At 36.3% G+C, this 19,383-nt stretch overlaps 1 protein-coding gene across 5 annotated transcripts in view; it reads right to left on the reverse strand.

Moving 5' to 3' along the window:
- COP1 (COP1 E3 ubiquitin ligase) overlaps positions 1-19,383 on the reverse strand; it is a 244,434-nt gene that overhangs the window by 130,074 nt on the left and 94,977 nt on the right. For all 5 annotated transcript variants that reach the window (XR_003209552.2, XR_003209550.2, XR_003209551.2 and 2 more), the window contains 2 exons: positions 14,970-15,084; positions 9,920-10,055 (listed from right to left, as the gene is read on the reverse strand). Coding sequence is in view for 1 of the 5 variants with exons in the window: in XM_025877828.2 (XP_025733613.1) it covers positions 9,920-10,055; positions 14,970-15,084 (251 nt within the window). In the remaining 4 variants the exon portion in view is untranslated. The remainder of the gene's footprint in view (positions 1-9,919; positions 10,056-14,969; positions 15,085-19,383) is intronic.

The raw sequence follows: 19,383 nt of genomic DNA on the forward strand, positions 1-19,383 counted from the left end.
GTCCACTATTCACCACTGCTATTCAACATAGTACTAGAAGTCCTAGCCACAGCGATCAGACAACAAAAAGAAATAAAAGGCATTCAATTTAGCAAAGAAGAAGTCAATCTCTAACTCTTTGCAGATGATACGATAGTTTATGTGGAAAACCCAAAAGACTCCACCCCAAAAGTGCTAGAACTCATACAGGAATTCAGTAAAGTGGCAGGATATAAAATCAATGCACAGAAATCAGTTCCACTTCTATACATCACAACAAGACTGAAGAAGGAGAAATTAAGGAGTCGATCCCATTTACAACTGCACCCAAAACCATACAATACCTAGGAATAAATCTAACCAAAGAGGCAAAGAATCTGTACTCAGAAAACTATACAATACTCATGAAAGAAATTGAGGAAGACACGAGGAAATGGAAAAACATTCCATGCTCATGGACTGGAAGAACAAATATTGTGAAGATGTTAATGCTACCTAGAGCAATCTACACATTTAATGCAATACCTATCAAAATACCACCAACTTTTTTCAAAGAAATGGAACAAATAATCCTAAAATTTGTATGGAACCAGAATAGACCCTGAATAGCCAGAGGAATCTTGAAAAAGAAAAGCAAAGCTGGTGGCATCACAAATTCTGGACTTCAAGCTCTATTACAAAGCTGTGATCATCAAGACAGTATGGCATTGGCAGAAAAACAGACACATAGATGAGTGGAACAGAACAGAGAGCCCAGAAATGGACCCTCAACTCTATGGTCAACTCATCTTTGACAAAGCGGGAAAGAATGTCCAATGGGAAAAAGACAGTCTCTTCAACAAATGGTGTTGGGAAAACTGGACAGCCACATGCAGAAGAATGAAACTGGACCATTTCCTGACAGCATACACAAAAATAAACTCAAAATGGATGAAAGATCTAAATGTGGGACAGCAGTCCATCAAAATCCTAGAGGAGAACACAGGCAGCAACCTCTTCGACCTCAGCCGCTGCAACTCCTTCCTAGAAACATCGCCAAAGGCAAGGGAAGCAAGGGCAAAAATGAACTATTGGGATTTCATCAAGATAAAAAGCTTTTGCACAGCCAAGGAAACAGGCAACAAAACCAAAAGACAACTGATAGAATGGGAGAAGATATTTGCAAATGACATATCAGATAAAGGGCTAGCATCCAAAATCTATAAAGAACTTCTTACACTCAACACCCAAAGAACAAATGATCCAATCAAGAAATGGGCAGAAGACATGAACAGACATTTTTCCAAAGACATCCAAATGGCCAAAAGACACATGAAAAAGTGCTCAACATCACTCGGAATCAGGGAAATCCAAATCAAAACCTCAATGAGATACCACCTCACACCAGGCAGAATGGCTAAAATTAACAAGTCAGGAAATGACAGATGTTGGCGAGGATGCGGAGAAAGGCGAACCCTCCTACACTGTTGGTGGGAATGCAAGCTGGTCCAGCACTCTGGAAAACAGTATGGAGGTTCCTCAAAAAGTTGAAAATAGAGCTACCATACAACCCAGCAATTGCACTCCTGGGTATTTACCCCAAAGATACAAATGTAGGGATCCAAAGGGGTATATGCACTATGATGTTTATAGCAGCAATGTCCACAATAGCCAAAGTATGGAAAGAGCCAAGATGTCCATCAATAGATGAATGGATAAAGAAGATGTGGTATCGGGCACCTGGGTGGCTCAATCATTAAGTGTCTGCCTTTGGCTCAGGTCATGATCCCAAGGGCCTGGAATCGAGTCCCGCATCAGGCTCCCTGCTCAGCGGGGAGCCTGCTTCTCCTCTGCTTGTCTCTCTGTCTCTTCTGAATAAATAATCTTTAAAAAAAATTAAAAAAAAGAAAATGTGGTATATATCTACAATGGAATATTATGCAGCCTTCACAAAAAACCACAAAATCTTGCCATTTGCAACGACATGGATAGAACTAAAGGGTATCATGCTAAGTGAAATAAGTCAATCAGAGAAAGACATATATCATATGACCTCACTGATATGAGGAATTCTTAATCTCAGGAAACAAAGTGAGGGTTGCTGGAGTGGTGGGGGTGGGAGGGACAGGGTGGCTGGGCGATAGACACTGGGGAGGGTATGTGCTACGGTGAGCGCTGTGAATTGTGTAAGACTGATGAGTCACAGACCTCTACTTCTGAAACAAATAAGACATATGTTAAAAAAAAAAAAAGATAGTAGGAAGGGAAAAATGAAGGGGGGGAGATGAACCATGAGAGACTATGGACTCTGAGAAACAAACTAAGGGTTCTAGAGGGGAGGGGGTTGGGGGATGGGTTAGCCTGGTGATGGGTATTAAAGAGGGCACATTCTACATGGAGCACTGGGTGTTATACACAAACAATGAATCATGGAACACTACATCAAAAACTAATGATGTAATGTAAGGTGATTAACATGACATAATAAAATAAAACTAAAAAAATAATAAAAATAAAAATAAATAAAACATTAGGCCTGAGCAAAATTCTGGAAGGAAATTATTTTCTCTGTACTCCCAAATCCTGACATTTCTCATTGATCCCAGATAGCCCAATAACTTGTAGAATGATAACAAAAATATCTTCTGAAAAAAAGAAAAAGTTCATTAGCAGTTCAAAAGAGTCAGAGGGGCGCCTGGGTGGCTCAGTGCCTAAAGTGTATGACTTGATTTTAGCTCAGGGCTTGAACTCAGGGTCTTTGAGTTAGAGCTCTAAGATGGGCTCCACGCTGGGGCCCAGTATGGAGCCTATTTAAAAGAAAACAAAACAAACAAACAAAAAAAAAGAAAACAAAACAACTTGTTTAAAAAATAAAGAAAAAAAAAGAAAAAGTCATAATTTTTCCTTTGAAAACAAATCATTTGATTACCTGGAGATGTTTTTAAATACAAATTAAAAAGTCACAGCACTCTACAATACAGAATCAGTACTGGCTGTCATTAAGAACTGAAATTTAGGAAAAACAATTCTTATAACTGGTTATTACAAGAATAAATGTTGAACATGAATAGTTTCAAGCTATGGCAAGAGTGGCATTTTAATAGAATATGTACATCAAATTAAAAACATGCTCATTATTAAGGGCAAATCAGACAAGAAAGTAATAGGGATACCAAGTATCATACACTCAAAAGAGGGGTGCCTGGGTGGCTCAGTTGGTTGAGTGTCCGACTCTTGATTTCAGCTCTGGTCATGATCTCAGGGTTATGGGATCAAGCCTCATTCAGGCTCTGTACTCAGCGGGTAGCCGGCTAGAGATTCTCTGCCACTCCCTCTGTTCCTCCCCCCCTTAAAATAAATAAATAACATCTTAAAAAAAAAAGAAAGAAAGAAACTCAAAAGAATTTATTCCTTTTATTCTTTTGGGTGTCTCAAAAGTACAGTGTTTCAACAGGTCCTGAAGGGAATAACGGAAGAGTGGAACTCAGAAGCCACAATGTCTCAGGTCAAACCTTAATTCTATCATTCACTAGCATTGTGTTGAACTAGGACAAGTTAGAGAATTTCTCTCTACCACAATTCCTCATCTGTACAATGGAGTTGACCATAATGCCTTATTCCACAGGTTTGATATAAAGATTAAATGAGTTAGTGAATACTTACAGTATCATGTAAGGTACTTACAAAGGTATCTTTAAAAATAATCAAATTATCAAACACTACATTACCAATGTAGCGACTGATCTAGCAGCAGCAATGCCACAAACCATAACCATTTTCTTCTTATAAATTTACTAATGCCTGCTGCAATTCTACTTAAAAATTTGAGAAACCCTGAGCAAAAATGTTAATATAACCTCTAAACTACAGATGGAACGTAGAACAATTTTAACCATTAACAATCTATGTATGTAAAATTCAAACCAAGAATTGAAGAAACAGCCACTGCTAAGTATTCAGTAAGTTCAAACAATGCAATTTCAAAAAATACTTCTCTGATGGCCAACAGGTATTTAAGAAAATATGCAAAATGTGACATGTTATGTGTAAGATGAGTTTCTATCTTTTCCATTACTTGCTGTTGTTAACCTAGGACCATCCAGCATTCATGAGCATGAACTTCTCTACTAGCCACTAATTTCCATAAGCTATTTATTTCCATACCTAGTCCACTAATAGTTGAGATACTGTCAAAGTAAACAAATGCTGCCACCTTGTGGAATTATAAGTATGGTATTAAATAACCCAACATGATCCATAAGCTAAAGGAAAACTTTTTTTTTTCCTGAAGATTTTATTTATTTATTTGACAGAGAGAGACACAGCAAGAGAGGGAATACAAGCAGGGGGAGTGGGAGAGGGAGAAGCAGGCTTCCCGCTGAGCAGGGAGCCCAATGCGGGGCTCAATCCCAGGATCACAGGATCATGACCTGAGCCAAAGGCAGACACTTGGCGACCGAGCCACCGAGGCACCCCGCAAAAGGAAAACTTTAAAACCAAGTTTCTTTTGCTCTCAGTGAGATTCTCAATGCAGTGAATGACCAATACTAGATATATTTCATGCAATTTTACAGTAAGAAGAATTTCTTCTACAATGTAATGAAATAATGCAACATTATTAAATAATGCAAATTCAACATTATTTGTCATTTCTAATATGTCTTTATCTCTTTTCCAAAAGAAGTTCTTCATCAAAATTTCCTATTTTGAGAGGAATTAAAAGCCTTTAAAGTGAATTTATTATCAATGATGTGTGTGAATATGAGAAAGTAGAAAAAGCAAAAAAATCACCAGGGCTGTGAAACTTGCAGTCTCTCTGAATATTATTTTCGTTGTTGCTACCTACTAGTCTTCATCTATCCTGTCTTATATTATAAACCTTCAAAATTAAATTTTTTTTTTCAGAAATGTTAGTTCAATGTCAATAAAAGAACGGATGTTAAGATGCAAGATGAGGGGCGCCTGGGTGGCTCAGTCATTAAGTGCCTGCCTTCGGCTCAGGTCATGATCCCAGGGTCCTGGGATCGAGCCCCGCATTGGGCTCCCTGCTCAGCGGGAAGCCTGCTTCTCCCTCTCCCACTTCACCCTGCTTGTGTTCCTGCTCTCACTCTCTCTCTCTCTGTCAAATAAATAATAAAATCTTAAAAAAAAAAGATGCAAGATGAAACAACTAAAGGTACCTTTTAAATTTTTAATTAAAATATTTTAATAAAACCAATCTCACTCCAAAATTAAAAAAAAAAAAGATTTATTCCAGAGAAAGAGCAAGCAAGAGAGCGGGGGGTGGGAACCGATAGCCTCAAGCAGACTCCAAGGGGTGCGGGAGTCTGACGCCTAACCAACTGCACTACCCGGTTGCCCCTAATCTTTCATTAAGTGGTATTCCCAAACTGAAATCTCATTTAAGTCTTCAGTAAACTTCTGCCTCAGAATACACAGTCCTCTTACATAAATGTCTCTTTATGATCAAGACTTAATATTCCTGAAAACAATATTACACTATGTGTTAACTAACTAGAATTCAAAGAAAACTCTGGGGGGGGGGGGACTTAATAGCATTAAGAAAAAAAACCTGCCCAGGATATTAAAATCAAACTAAAATGGCTTTCAAAAATGATGAAAAAAAATGGCTCTTACTCCTTTTTGAATCCTAGAGATGTATAACCAATTCTACATTTCCTAACTAGAAATGCTGCTTTTGTAATATAAAGATGGAAATTTTTACTTTGTTTTTGGATTTTTATTCATTTTTTTAATGGAAAAGAAAATACAATGCAGAATTAATTTACAATGATAAGGGACATTAATCTATATTACAAGAGAACTATAATCTACATTATATTTTAGTTGAGTAGAATCACATAATTATAGGTAAATATATACATCAGGTCATTATTATAAACCTCCATTGTTATTTGTGCTGTTTCATATTCAAGCTACATTTCTCAAGCTTTTAAAAACATGTATTATGCATTCCTACACTAGTTACGAATTTAAGGGGCACGTGGGTGGCTCAGTCAGTTAAGCGTCCAACTCTTGGTTTCAGTTCAGGTCATGATCTCAGGGTTGTGGGATCAAGCCCCATGGCAGGCTCCTCACCGGGTGTGGAGGCTGCTTGGGATTCTCTCTCTCCCTCTGCCCCTCACCACCCTCAACTTCTGCACAAGCACACTGGTGCTCTCTCTCAAAAAAAAAAAAAAAATTTAAGTAATAGTGTTACACTGTTACTCCAAGCTAAAGTGTTTCAAAAACTTTCTTACATTACTTCTATAAAGGCACTGAAATAATACTAAGAGCTTTCCTAAATCCAACCATCATTTCTGGCCTGTTCATGATTGTACTCTTAGCCTAGCCCACATTAAGGAGTCAATTAATTTTTGTTATATAAATTTAATCACTCATTTAATTAATTAGTTAAATAAGCCCCACAATGTACTGGATTTTCAAGTTTTAATCACTCCAGTGCTTGATAAAGAAAACTCACATTACCAACACATAGGAAAAAAATGAATGCATGAATTCTTGTCTTACTCAGACTGTGCTAAACCAGCTGGAATACAATAAAAGGTTTACTGCAAGTCTCTTTAGCTATCAGCTTAAATTCCAAGATCAATATTCTTATATGTTAATAAAAATCTTCATCATGCAAATGGAAAACCATACATAGTAATGTATTGGACAAGTTAAAAATTGCCAAATTCCTGATCTGCATGAAAACATCTTTTTACAGTTTCTTAATTATATCTAGGAGATTTTGAACATAAACAAGCAATGTGATAATACCAAGGGATTACTAGTAATTGTGTTACATATGATACAGCCCTGTGGTTTTACAATGTTCGTATTTACATTCTTAAGGATATAAGGATGAAATGACATAGCATCTGAAATTTGCCTCAAAATATTAAGCAGGGGCATCTGAGTGGCTCAGTCAGTTAAGCATCTGCTTTCAGCTCAGATCATGATCCCAGGGTCCTGGGATTGAGCCCCACTGAGGGCTCCCCACTCAGCGGGGAGTCTGCTTATCCCTCTCCTCCCCACTCATGTTCTCTCTATCACTGTCTCTCTCTCTCTTTCAAATACATAAATAAAATCTTAAAAAAGAAATACGTAAGCAAAGAAAGAATGAAAAGTATAAAAGAAAGGGCGCCTGGGGGTGGCTAGTCGTTAAGCATCTGCCTTTGGCTCAGATCATGGTCCCAGGGTCCTGGGATCGAGCCCTGCATCAGGCTCCCTGCTCCATGGGAGGCCTGCTGGGATATGACATCAAAAGCACAGGCAACAAAAGAAAAAAAGACAAATTAGATGTCGTGTAAATTATAAAATTCTGTGACTCAACAGACAATATCAATGTAAAAAGACAACCCACAGAATGAGAGGAAATATGTACAAATCTGATAAGAGATTAATATCCAGAATATATAGACAACTACTGAAACATAACAACAAAACAATTCAAAACTGGGCAAAGACTTCAACAGAAATTTCTGTAAAACAAATGGCCAATAAGCACAGGAAACAATGCACAACATCCACTAGTCATTAGGGAAATGCAAAGCTAATCTAAGAGCTACCACACCTCACATCTGTTAGGATGGTGACTATCAAAAACAGAAAATAACAAGTGCTGGCAAGAATGTGGAGAAACTGGAAGCTTTATGCACTGCTGGTGGGATTATAAAATGGCACAGCCATTGTGGAAAACAGTATGGCAGCTCCCCAAAAAATTAGAAATAGAATTACCATATAATCCAGCAATGCCATATCTGGGGGTATATCTAAAAGAACTGAAAATAAGGTCTTGAAGAGGTAGCTGTTCACCCACGTTCATAGCAGTATTATTCACAACAGTTAAAAAACATGGAAGTAAACTGAGGGTTCTAGAGGGGAGGGGGTGGGGGATGGATTAGCCTGGTGATGGGTATCAAAGGGCACGTACTGAATGGAGCACTGGGTGTTATACGCAAACATTGAATCATGGAACACTACATCAAAAACTAATGATGTAATTTATGGTGATTAACATAACATAATAAAAAAGAAAAAAGAAAAAAGAACATGGAAGCAACATATGTGTCCATCAACAGACAAACAGATAAGCAAAATGTGGCATATACATACATACAATGGAGTGTAATTCAGCCTTAAAACGTAGTAAAATTCTGATATATGCTACAACATGGACAAAAACTGACATTTTGCTAAGTGAAGTAAGCCAGTCACAAAAAAACAAATACTGTATAATTTTGCTTGTAAGAGTTACTCAGAGTAGTCAAAATAATAGAGAAATAAAGTAGAAGGGTGGCTGCCAGGATTCGGGGAAGATGGGAATGAAGAGTTACTGTTTAACGGATACTGATTTTCAGTTTTACAAGGTGTCAAGTATTAAAACGATGGATACTGGTGACACTTGCACAATACTATGAAGGTATTTATTAAATACCACTGAACAGCACACTCATTAAGATAGTTATTTTATGTTACATGTATTTTATCACAATAAAAATAAAATTTGGAAAAAAGAAAAAATACCACATCATTCATGGGATGCAGCTAATTCAGGGTATGGAGAGAAATTTAAAGCACAAATTATATTACAGAAGCAAATTTTCAACTCAATCACTTTAGTTTCTACCTTAAGAAACAACAAAGAGGCAAATTAAATCTAAAGAAAGTAGAAAAAAAAGAAATAAAGTTTAGAGCAGAAATCAATGAAAACTATAGAATATCAATAAACTAAGAGCTATTTGAAAAGACAAATAAAACTAATAAACTTCTAAACCAGACTATTAAGGAAAAAAAAATAAAGGCAAACAAGCTTCCAATATCAGGAATGAGAAAGGGAACATCATTAGAGAATCTAAAGACATAAAAGGATAATAAAGGAATATCACAAACACATGAATGCCAATAAATTCGACAACCTAGGTGAAATGGGCAAATTATTGTTTTTTAAGATTTTATTTATTTATTTATTTGACAGAGGGAAAGAGAGAACACAAGTAGGCAGAGCAGGAGGCAGAGGGAGAGGGAGAAGCAGACTCCCCACCAAGCAGGGAGCCCGATGCGGGGCTCGATCCCAGGACCCTGGGATCACGACCTGAGCCGAAGGCAGACGTTTAACCGACTGTGCCACCCAAGCGCCCTGGGCAATTCTTTTAAAGACACAAACTAAAAATAATGTTCAATCAAGAAAAAAAATCAATAACCTGATTAGTCTTACACTTCTTTTAAAAATTTAATTTATAGGGGCGCCTCGGTGGCTCAGTCATTAAGTATCTGCCTTCAGCTCAGGTCATGATCCCGGGGTCCTGGGATTGGGCCTCACATCGGGCTCCCTGCTTCTCCCTCTCCCACATCCCCTGCTTGTGTTCCCTTTCTCGCTGTGTCTCTCTCTGTCAAATAAATAAAATCTTTAAAAAAAAAATTTAATTTATATTTAAAACTCTTCCCTCAAAGAAAACTCAAGGCCAAGATAGTTTCACTGGAGAATTCTACAAAATATATAAGGAAGAAATAATACCAATTCTTCACAAACTCTTCTAGAAAACTGAAGATGAGGGAGCCCTTATGAGAAGAGCACATACACCCTGTCACCAAAACCAGACAAAGACATTATAAGAACACAAACTGCAACCCTAAGAGGTGAATACCATTAATCATTTCATTTTAAAGATGAAGACATTGAGGACTAAAGAGATTCAGGAACTTGACCAAGACCACAGAACTAAAAATTGGCAGGCAACCTGACTTCAGAACACAGGCTCTTTTTTTTTTATTTCCTTATTTTTTTTTAATTTTATTTTATTATGTTATGTTAAACACCATATATTACATCATTAGTTTTTGATGTAGTGTTCCAGGCTCTTAACTAGAACAATGAAACTGCTTGTTAAATTCTAGATTAAATTCTAGATACTCTTGCAAAAGTAAATAGTAAAGAGTGCTGCCCAATACTTACCTAGAGACTATGCTGGAACCATTATAGAGATCGCTAGCATATGACAATGTGGCCAAAGGTCGTACTGAATTATATCGAGTAAACTTAGACAAGCATTCCTGAAATTCATCCAACTGGCTTGCAGTTCGACTATCATCTATATGAAGAAAACAAAATAAAATAAATTTTACTGCAATGTAAGTCAAAGAGCAGTATATACAGATTAAAAAATATATTCTAAATATAAACAATTCTTAAGTATTTAGAGAATATTAGCATGCACAAATTACTTAGCTGATCTCTCAGCTTTAAAAAAAATTTCTTAGTGGTTCATTGAAACACACTGTCTCTTTCAACACCAATAAAAACATACTGTAAATATTTTTAAGCAATAGTACCTTGGAAAACAAAAAAGTACCTCTGATCAAGAGAAATATAATCTTTTATTAAAGCAAAAATCCCTTATCAATGGAGAAAATGAGGGTGGAGAGAGGAGTATATACACTGAGTATATTCGTTATTTTGAAGGAACACGTTTACAGAGATATATCTGCAAGCCCACATTTATTTACTATTAAAACACAATTTATAACATAATTTAGATTAAGAAAGCAATTGCTTTTTAAGTAAAAAGAAAGTGAAATACTTGTTCACATTATACTTTGATGTTTCTCAAATCAGTTATGAAAAGGGAGAAAACTGTAATACATCAATTATTCTCAAAAATAAAATACTTCTACTCAAACGTCTTGGTGGAATAGGGAAAACATTAATTCCATCCACTAGAGCACTGAATAAATACTTTGAGTAAAGCCCGTTTCAGCAAACTATTCATAATTAAATTATGAGGAATTTAAATCACAAAATCATCTCATGAAAGACAGAATAAATACAGCTATCTATTCTCCAACCTAGAAACAAGACTACAGAGAAAGCATGAATAAAAAATCATTGCTTTTCAAAAATGCTTTAAGTTTGGACTTGTATTTTCCTTTCCAAAGAAAGAAAAGTAAAACACCCAATTTAGTTAGCTTCTTAACTGAAATTTGAAGTAAGATTGTTACAACACTGTTTTCATACCTTCTTCATCACTTTTAGCTCATACACAAACACATACAACTTTTTCAAGGTAAACTTTCGTGATATCCCCCCCACACACACTTTAAAGATTTATTTATTTGAGAGACAGAGAAAGAAAGAGAGAGCGCGCACAAGCAGGGGGTGGGAGAGAGAGAAAGCAGACTTCCCACTGAGCAGGGAGTCCAACATGGTGCTCCAGTTCATGACCCCAAGATCATGACCTCAGCCAAAACCAAGAGTGGGACACTTAACCAAGTGAGCCACCCAGTTGTCCCATGATTTCCCCTTCTTAAATGTCCTCTGAAAATAAGTAGGCATAATGAAATTTAGATATAAGAATCATTAAGTCTGAGGTGCCTGGGTGGTTCAGTTGGTTGAGCGTCTGCTTTTGTCTCAGGTCATGATCCTGGAGTCCCAGGATCAAGCCCCATGTCAGGCTTCCTGCTCAGTGGGGAGTCTGCTTCTCCCTCTGCTGCTTACCAGGCTCATGCTCTCTCTCATTCTCTAATAAATAAAAAATAAAATCTTAAAAAAAAAATCATTAAGTCTACAGAGTTAAGGTACCAAGGACAGACAGTAAAGAATTGATTCAATTCATCCGGAGATATTAGGTTATCTTGAAGGTAACTACTGACATAAAGAAATTTATCTAACACTACTACAGCAAAAAACAATTACTAGTCTCTGATACTAAGCTTCTGTCTCTGATATTTTACATTTTAAAGATTTAAACACTAAAATGGCAAATTCATCTAACAACCTATATCAAAGGTTCCAATTTTATACTGTTTCCATTCTAAAAACAGCAAAAAACAAACCCAATTAGCATGCACTGTCATAATGTTACTTAAATAATGTTCCTGCTCCACAAAAATTCTTCTCAGTAAATTCAACAAATTGGAAATAAAACATGGGTTACTGCAGTAAAATGAATCAACTGTACTACAAAGTGGTTTGAATGTAACAACTAATTGGTTCTTTTTATATATAATCCCATTAACTCTGAGTATTAATATAATAGTGACTGGAAAGACACCTTAGATATTTGTTTAAATACTAATTTAATGTAAATCTATTCTTTCATATTTTGACACCAATCCCCAAGCATAAAAAAATTTACAAGCATTCAAGAATGTATATTCTGCTGAAGTCCATAATCTTTTCCTGGGTAGCTAAACTTCTGGGGCCATGATACCTATTCATTAACATCTACTTCCAAAAGCAGTTATAAAGAAAACATTAAAAATAATTACTTTAGTATCTGAAAGTATAGGGATTTGATTTTTATCTGGTTATAAAAAGGTAGGATCTTGTATGCTTGGTAGGTTTATGGTCAATAATCATACATATCTGCTAGCGTATTACTTTTCCTATTCCAATTACAGATTAGTTTGTGAAAGTGTGTTCAGCATGTCTTTTTTCTCTTCTAATGCTTTATGATTTACCTTCTCTTCCAATTACAACTAAGAGTCCAGGGCATTAATCTCTTAATCTTCATCTCTCATTTCCAGAGTTGAAAATTGAAAATCAGAAAGAGGAGATGGATTCTCATTTAAAAATATACAGAAGGAAAAACAAACACTATGTACTCCATAATGTATAAGTTAAAATTTCTTCTTCACAGTCAAGGACACTAGGAGGAACTTCATATTCAGCAATACGGTAAGTGTAGTCAATGTATAAATTCAGTAAGATAAATTTGAGACTCCTAAAAACTAAGGACAACATGTTTTAAATACAATATAACCATGCCCATAAAAATGAAAATCTAATCTTCCTCCTGTTTTTAATTTATTCTACCTTCCAGTAAACTTACATCCCCAAAATAAATTGGTCTGTGACTACACCTTTACTATACCATAGCAATGCCTATGCTGCTAGTTATTTAAAAACTATTCCCCAATCTCTCTTTCCTACCTCTCTTTTTCTGTTAAATGTCTGCCATTTGCCTATGGATGTATTTCAACAATGTACCAACAAATAACATCTAACAGCGTTAATATGAACCTTCTGCCAATCAGACTGTAAATATCAAACCACTTTCCAATTTCACAGCTTCCTATTGCACTTTATAGACTATTACAGAGGCTCAAAAAGGGGCTCAATTCCCAGGCAATACAATCAAAGTTTCCCATCTTATAAAAACTGTTGATTGTTAATTGCATACACATTTATAAACAAAGCTTGGTTCTCACCTAGAATTCACAGGAAAAATGGTATGTAAATCTTTTTCTTCCACCACCTATCCTAAGGCAAATTTGTCCAAAGGTCCTAAGCAATGTGTAGATTTTTTTTTCCCTTCAAATTTTTATTTAGATTCTAGTCAGTCAGCACACAGTGCAATATTGGTCTCAGGAGTAGAATTCAGTGATTCATCACTTAAATACAACACTCAGTGCTCATCATAAGAAGTGCCCTCTTTAATACCCATCACCCATCTAGCCCATCCCCTACCCACCTCCCTCCATCACCCCTCAGTTTATTCTCTATCTCTTCTGGTTTGTTTTCTCTCTCTTTTTACCCCTGCTCCCATATGTTCTCCTGATTTGTTTCCTAAATTCCACATATGACTGAAATCATATGGTACTTACCTTTCTCTGACTTATTTCACTTAGCATAATACACTCTAGCTCCATCCACATCATTGTGCATGGCAAGATTTCATTCTAATTGATGGCTAATATCTCATTGTGAATATATACCACATCTTCTTTATCCATTCATCACTCAATGGACATCCAGGCTCTCTCCATAGTTTGGCTATTGTTAATAATGCTGCTATAAACATCAGGATGCATGTTGTATTTGAATCTGTATTTTTGTTATCCTTTGAATAAATACCTAGTAGTACAACTGCTAGATCACAGGGTAGTTCTATTTTTAACATTCTGAGAAACCGCCATAATGTTTTCCAGAGTGGCTACAACAGTTTGCATTCCCACCAAGGTGCAAGAGGGTTCCCCTTTCTCCACATCCTCACCAACACCCATTGTTTCCTGTGTTCTTAATTTTAAAAATGTGTAGATTTTAATACAAACATGCCTATTCAAGAGGAAACTAAGGCCAGATTTTTAACAACTAATAAAATATCACACATTTTTTTCCTGGGTGGTCCTCATTTTGAGCAGGTGTACTACTAATGATATCAGTTAATTGAGCACCTAATTTATATTTTATAGATATATTTATATCACCTATAAATCCTAAAAAACAAAACAAAACATAGGGTTGGTATTAATGTCCCTACTTCATTGGTGAGCAAAGACACTGAGAAAGTTACAACTCAAGGAGCGGAGCTGCAGTAATGCAATGAAAATACCCTATTATGTCCATGATGTTGCATAAGTTATTTCCTCTACTTTGAAGATTTTCTAATTATCTTATTTAGTTAATGAATTCTAGCTTTGACTAAATACAATCCTCTAAAATCCCTACAGTGATCATTCCCTTACATTTCCCCATTTTCAACTTGGTGTGGATTTTTCATTCCCAGCTGTATTAGTGGATATTCTTCTCTATTCCCCTAACACACTTATACAACATATAATATCACAAAGAATTATTTACCTGTTGCTTTGCCCCACTGAATTTACAATACTCCCTGACAACAGAAATCAGTTCTTTCATCTTTTTATTCTTAGCACAAAGGACAGTGCTTAAAACTTAGTAAATGTTTAATATTTCATAATAAGAGGCAAATGAATGCAACTTATTTTTAGCAACATATTCATGCTTGATTTTTTTTCTTAACTTTATATAGCTCACTACACAAAGATTAAAAATTCCCAAATAGAAGGGATAAAAACAAAAACAGCTATGGGAAACAAATGTTCTTCAAGATCTCTAAGAACCTCCACAACATTCTGGTAGAATATGTCGAAAAGACACACTTTTGTTTTATAAATAGGACTTTATATGAATCCAGCGTAAGAAACTAGAAATGGATCTGACATATGAACTTGATATATTTTAAGAAGTCTGGAATATGTACCTGAAATACGAGACATCCTTGTGGAAAAGTAACATTGCTCTAAATCTTCAAAATGAGCAGTGAGTCGTTTTCTTCTTGATGCTAATGTGCTGTTATACCAAGGCTGTTTCTTTGTCTAAAGTAGTAACATAAGAAAAGACACTTGTAACTTAGAACAAATGATAGTCTTTTTCTGCACAGAATACCTAAATGATTGCATATTCAAAATATCAACATATTAAAATAACTAAAAATGGTAAATACTCATAGTTCTTAGACCATATTTTTCAATTTTTATTTTTAAAATGCAAATAAGCTCAGGGTCTGGGGGGCCAGGGGCAGGAGTTGGGGTCCAGGTCCTGCCCCTGAGCCCAAGCCTCCTGGGGAAGCCTGGTTGTACTATGTAAGGAAGGGGGGGAAATCTATCAACATATCTCAGGTTACAGGGAGGCGCATAGGTGGGGGAGGGAGTGGGTGGACCAAAGGCCAGAGGGGAGGGGCTTCTGGAGATGGAGAAAGACCAGAGGATGGGGCCAGCTGGGGGAGGAGGAGGAAGCAGCCTGATGGGGCCAAGGGCGAAGTCCCAGCTGGGCTAGGCCCCTGGTTGGTACAATATGGTTTGTTTGCTATAAAACTCTAATCTTCCAGCCAAAAAAATAAATTAATTAAAAATAAATAAATACAATAAAATATGCAAATAGGCTCTCAAGGCCAATTTTATAAGAATGAAATAAGAACCTTCTTTCAACTCTCCAAATTAAATTAAGATAGAATCGGGGCGCCTGGGTGGCTCAGTTTTGAGCGTCTGCCTTCAGCTCAGGTCATGTTCCCAGGGTCCTGGGATTGAGCCCTGCATTGGGCTCCCTGCTCAGCAGGAAGCCTGCTTCTCCCTCTCCCACTCCCCCTGCTTGTGTTCCCTCTCTCGCTGTGTCTGTCAAATAAATAAATAAAATCTTTAAAAAATAATAAAAAATAAATTAAGATAGCATCCTTTATAACTACCATGCTAAATTTTAGAATTTTGAGAATTTTAATATGCAGAAATTGTTAGAAAACAATGTTCAAAAGGAAACTAATTACTTTTTCATCATCCTTATATTGCAACCCTGTACTCTTTGAATAAGAGAAATGGTCCTTGATTGACAGAATATATATTTAAGTTAATACTGATTATTAAATTAAGGGGCAATAATATGTAATATGAATGTACTAGTCTACCATATATATTAGAAGATCAGAATAACTAAATCACATATACATAAAGCCAGCAAACCTGAAAGATATTGGCATATAAATCTATTAAAAAAATCTATGATCCTCAATATATAATATTGCCTACACCATATTAAATGAAAGGATAAGACAATTCTTTCCACAAATGGTTATTTTTCTATTATGCTTGAGGCCCACAGACACAGAGATGAGACAAATGACAAGAGCTTGAGATGACACAAGTTCATCGTAACTATACAATAACTGCAAATGTATTTAAGTAAGAAATATTAAGGTACTACCTTGAATAAAACACTCTAAAGTGAACCCCTGCTAAAACCAGGTGGCAGGTAAAAATCTTATTTTAAAGCAGTGCTTGAATCACAAGAAAGTAAGACAACTTCCAAAGATTTAACAGATATACAAGCAAATAAGAAGCTGAATTCAGAGACGTGATATTAAAGAAAACATAATGGTGCAGAGGAGGGGAAAGACAAAGAGGACAATACTTATTTGGGGACAAATACCAACAAAAGAAAAAACACTAAAACTGAGAGAAACTGAAAAAGAGAATTTCTGAACTGGAAGATAAATCTAAAGGATTTAACCAGAACGAAGGATAAAAAATAAGGTAGAAAATCTGAAACAGAGGTTAAGAAGTATAAAAGTATAAGGTTGAAAATATGGGCACTTAGAGACCCAGAAAACTGTAAAAGACTAAAGAAGAAATATTTGAAGAATTCATGTTGACAATTTTCCAGAACTGAAAACAGACATAAATACAAAAGAAATTATTCCTATCAAGTAGGAAAATTTAAAAGAAATCAATAATTAGACACAGTAAGGCAAAACTGTATTTTTGTCCAAAAACAAAATGATTTTAAAATCAGACAAATAGGGGCCCTGGGTGGCTCATTCGGTTAAGTGCCTGACTCTTGATTTTGGCTCAGGTAATGATCTTGGGGTCAAGAGATGGAGCCCCAGGTTGGGCTCTGCACTCTATGGGGAGTCAGCCTGAGATGATCTCTCTCCTCCCTCTGCCCCTCCCCCCATCCGTGCACCCTCCTCTCGCTTTCTCCCTCTGTCTCTCTGTACCTCTGTCTCTCTCTCTCATAAATAAATATTTTTTTATTTTTCCAAAGACCCCATCTATTTATTTGAGAGAGAGAGAGAGAGAGCGCTCAAGCACAAGCAGGGAGAGAGGCAGAGGGAGAGAGAAATGGAGAAGCAGACTCTCCACAGAGCAGGGAACCTGATGTGGGACTTGATCCCAGGCCCCTGGGATCATGACACAAGCTGAAGGCAGACACCTAACCAACTGAGCCACCCAGCTGCCCCTAAATAAATAAATCTTGAAAAAAAATCAGACAAACAGAAGAGATAACTCACCTGACAGGACCATCACTTAATAGGTAAATACTGAATAGCAAGAAAAGAAGCTAGAAAAAGGAACTTTGGTTATCCTCAAAAAGTTGAAATAAAACAACTCCAATCTAAAATTCAGATCCTGAAAGAACTATCCTGCAATAAAATGAGCAATATTTTTTCATGTGAATGAAAACAAAGAATATTGCCTATAAGCCATTTTTTTAAAAAAATGTGTGAAATTGTGTGCTTAAAAAATTCGGTAAACAGGGGCGCCTACGTGGTTCAGTCATTAAGCATCTGCCTTCGGCTCAGGTCATGATCCCAGGGTCCTGGGATCGAGCCCCACATCGGGCTCCCTGCTCGGCGGGAAGCCTGCTTCTCTCTCTACCACTCCCCCTGCTTGTGTTCCCTCTCTTGCTGTGTCTCTGTCAAATAAATAAATAAAATCTTAAAAAAAAAAATTCAGTAAACAAACTGGAAGGCCTGAAGCACAAAATGAAAAGAAGAAAACCTGTAATCAATAAGTAATTTTAAATACTGTTTGTAACATTAATTATAATATCTAAATTATTGGGCTTAAGAACATGTCAGAATAAATACACCAAAAAATGGCATATAAATCAGAAGAGTGAAGAAAGTTTCAATCTGGAGCACTTATGTTGTTCAAGAGAGTAATTAAGATATTAAATTTAATGAAAAGATGTTCAATATCACTAATCATCAGGGAAATGCAAATCAAAACCACAATGAGATATTATCTCACACGTGTCAGAATGGCTAAAGTCAAAAACAAACACACAAACAAACAAGTGTTGACAAGGATGTGAAAAAAAAAGGAGTCCTTGTACACTGTTGATGGGAATGAAAACTGGTGCAGCCATTGTGGAAAACAGAATGGAGATTCCTCAGAAAATTAAAAATAGAACTACCATATGATCCAGTAATTCCATTCCTGGGTATTCACCCAAACAATCTGAAAATACTAATTCAAAAAGATACAAGCACCCTATGTTTATTGCATTATTTACAATAGCTGAACTATGGAAGCAGCCCAAGTGTCCACTGACAGATGAATGGATAAAGAAGATGTGGTGTATGTGTGTACACACACACCCACACACACGAATATTACTCAGCCATGAAAAAGAACGAAATCTTGCCATTTGCAACAACATGGATGGATCTAGAGGGTACAATGCTAAGTAAACGAAGTCAGTCAGAGAAAGACAAATATCATATGATTTCACTCATATGTAGAATTTAAGAAACAAAACAAATGAACAAAGAAAAAAAGAGACAAATAAAAAAAAGACTCTTAACTACAGAGAACAAACTGATGGCTACCAGAGAGGAGGTAGGTGGGGAGATGCATGAAAAAGGTGAAGGGGATTAAGACTATACTTATCACAATGAGCACTGAGTAATGTACAAAACTGCTGAATCAATATATTGTACACCTGAAACTAATACAGCATTGTATGTCAACTATACTGAAATTAGATTTTTTTTAATCTTTTTTATTTATTTATTCATGAGAGTCAGAGAGAGAGAGAGAGGCAGAGGCAGAGGGAGAAGCAGGCTCCCCACCTAGCAGGGAGCCCGATGCGGGACTTGATCCCAGGACCCTAGGATCATGACCCGAGACGAAAGCAGACACCCAACCATCTGAGCCACCCAGGCGCTCCTGGAATTAGATTTTTTTAAAAAGATGATAATAACTTTAGATTCTGTTTAGATGTTAACTTTGGATCAATTTCAAGGATAACTACTGAAAGCATTTTAACAGAATAGGTAATGTTTAAAACAGTAAAGTGGTGGGAGAAGGGGGTAAAAATATAAGAGAAAAACACAAAAA

The sequence above is a fragment of the Callorhinus ursinus genome, unplaced genomic scaffold (assembly GCF_003265705.2).
Source record: "Callorhinus ursinus isolate GAN/ISIS: 27379988/994484 unplaced genomic scaffold, GSC_fseal_2.0 scaffold13, whole genome shotgun sequence".
In the NCBI taxonomy this organism is placed as follows: Eukaryota; Metazoa; Chordata; class Mammalia; order Carnivora; family Otariidae; genus Callorhinus; species Callorhinus ursinus.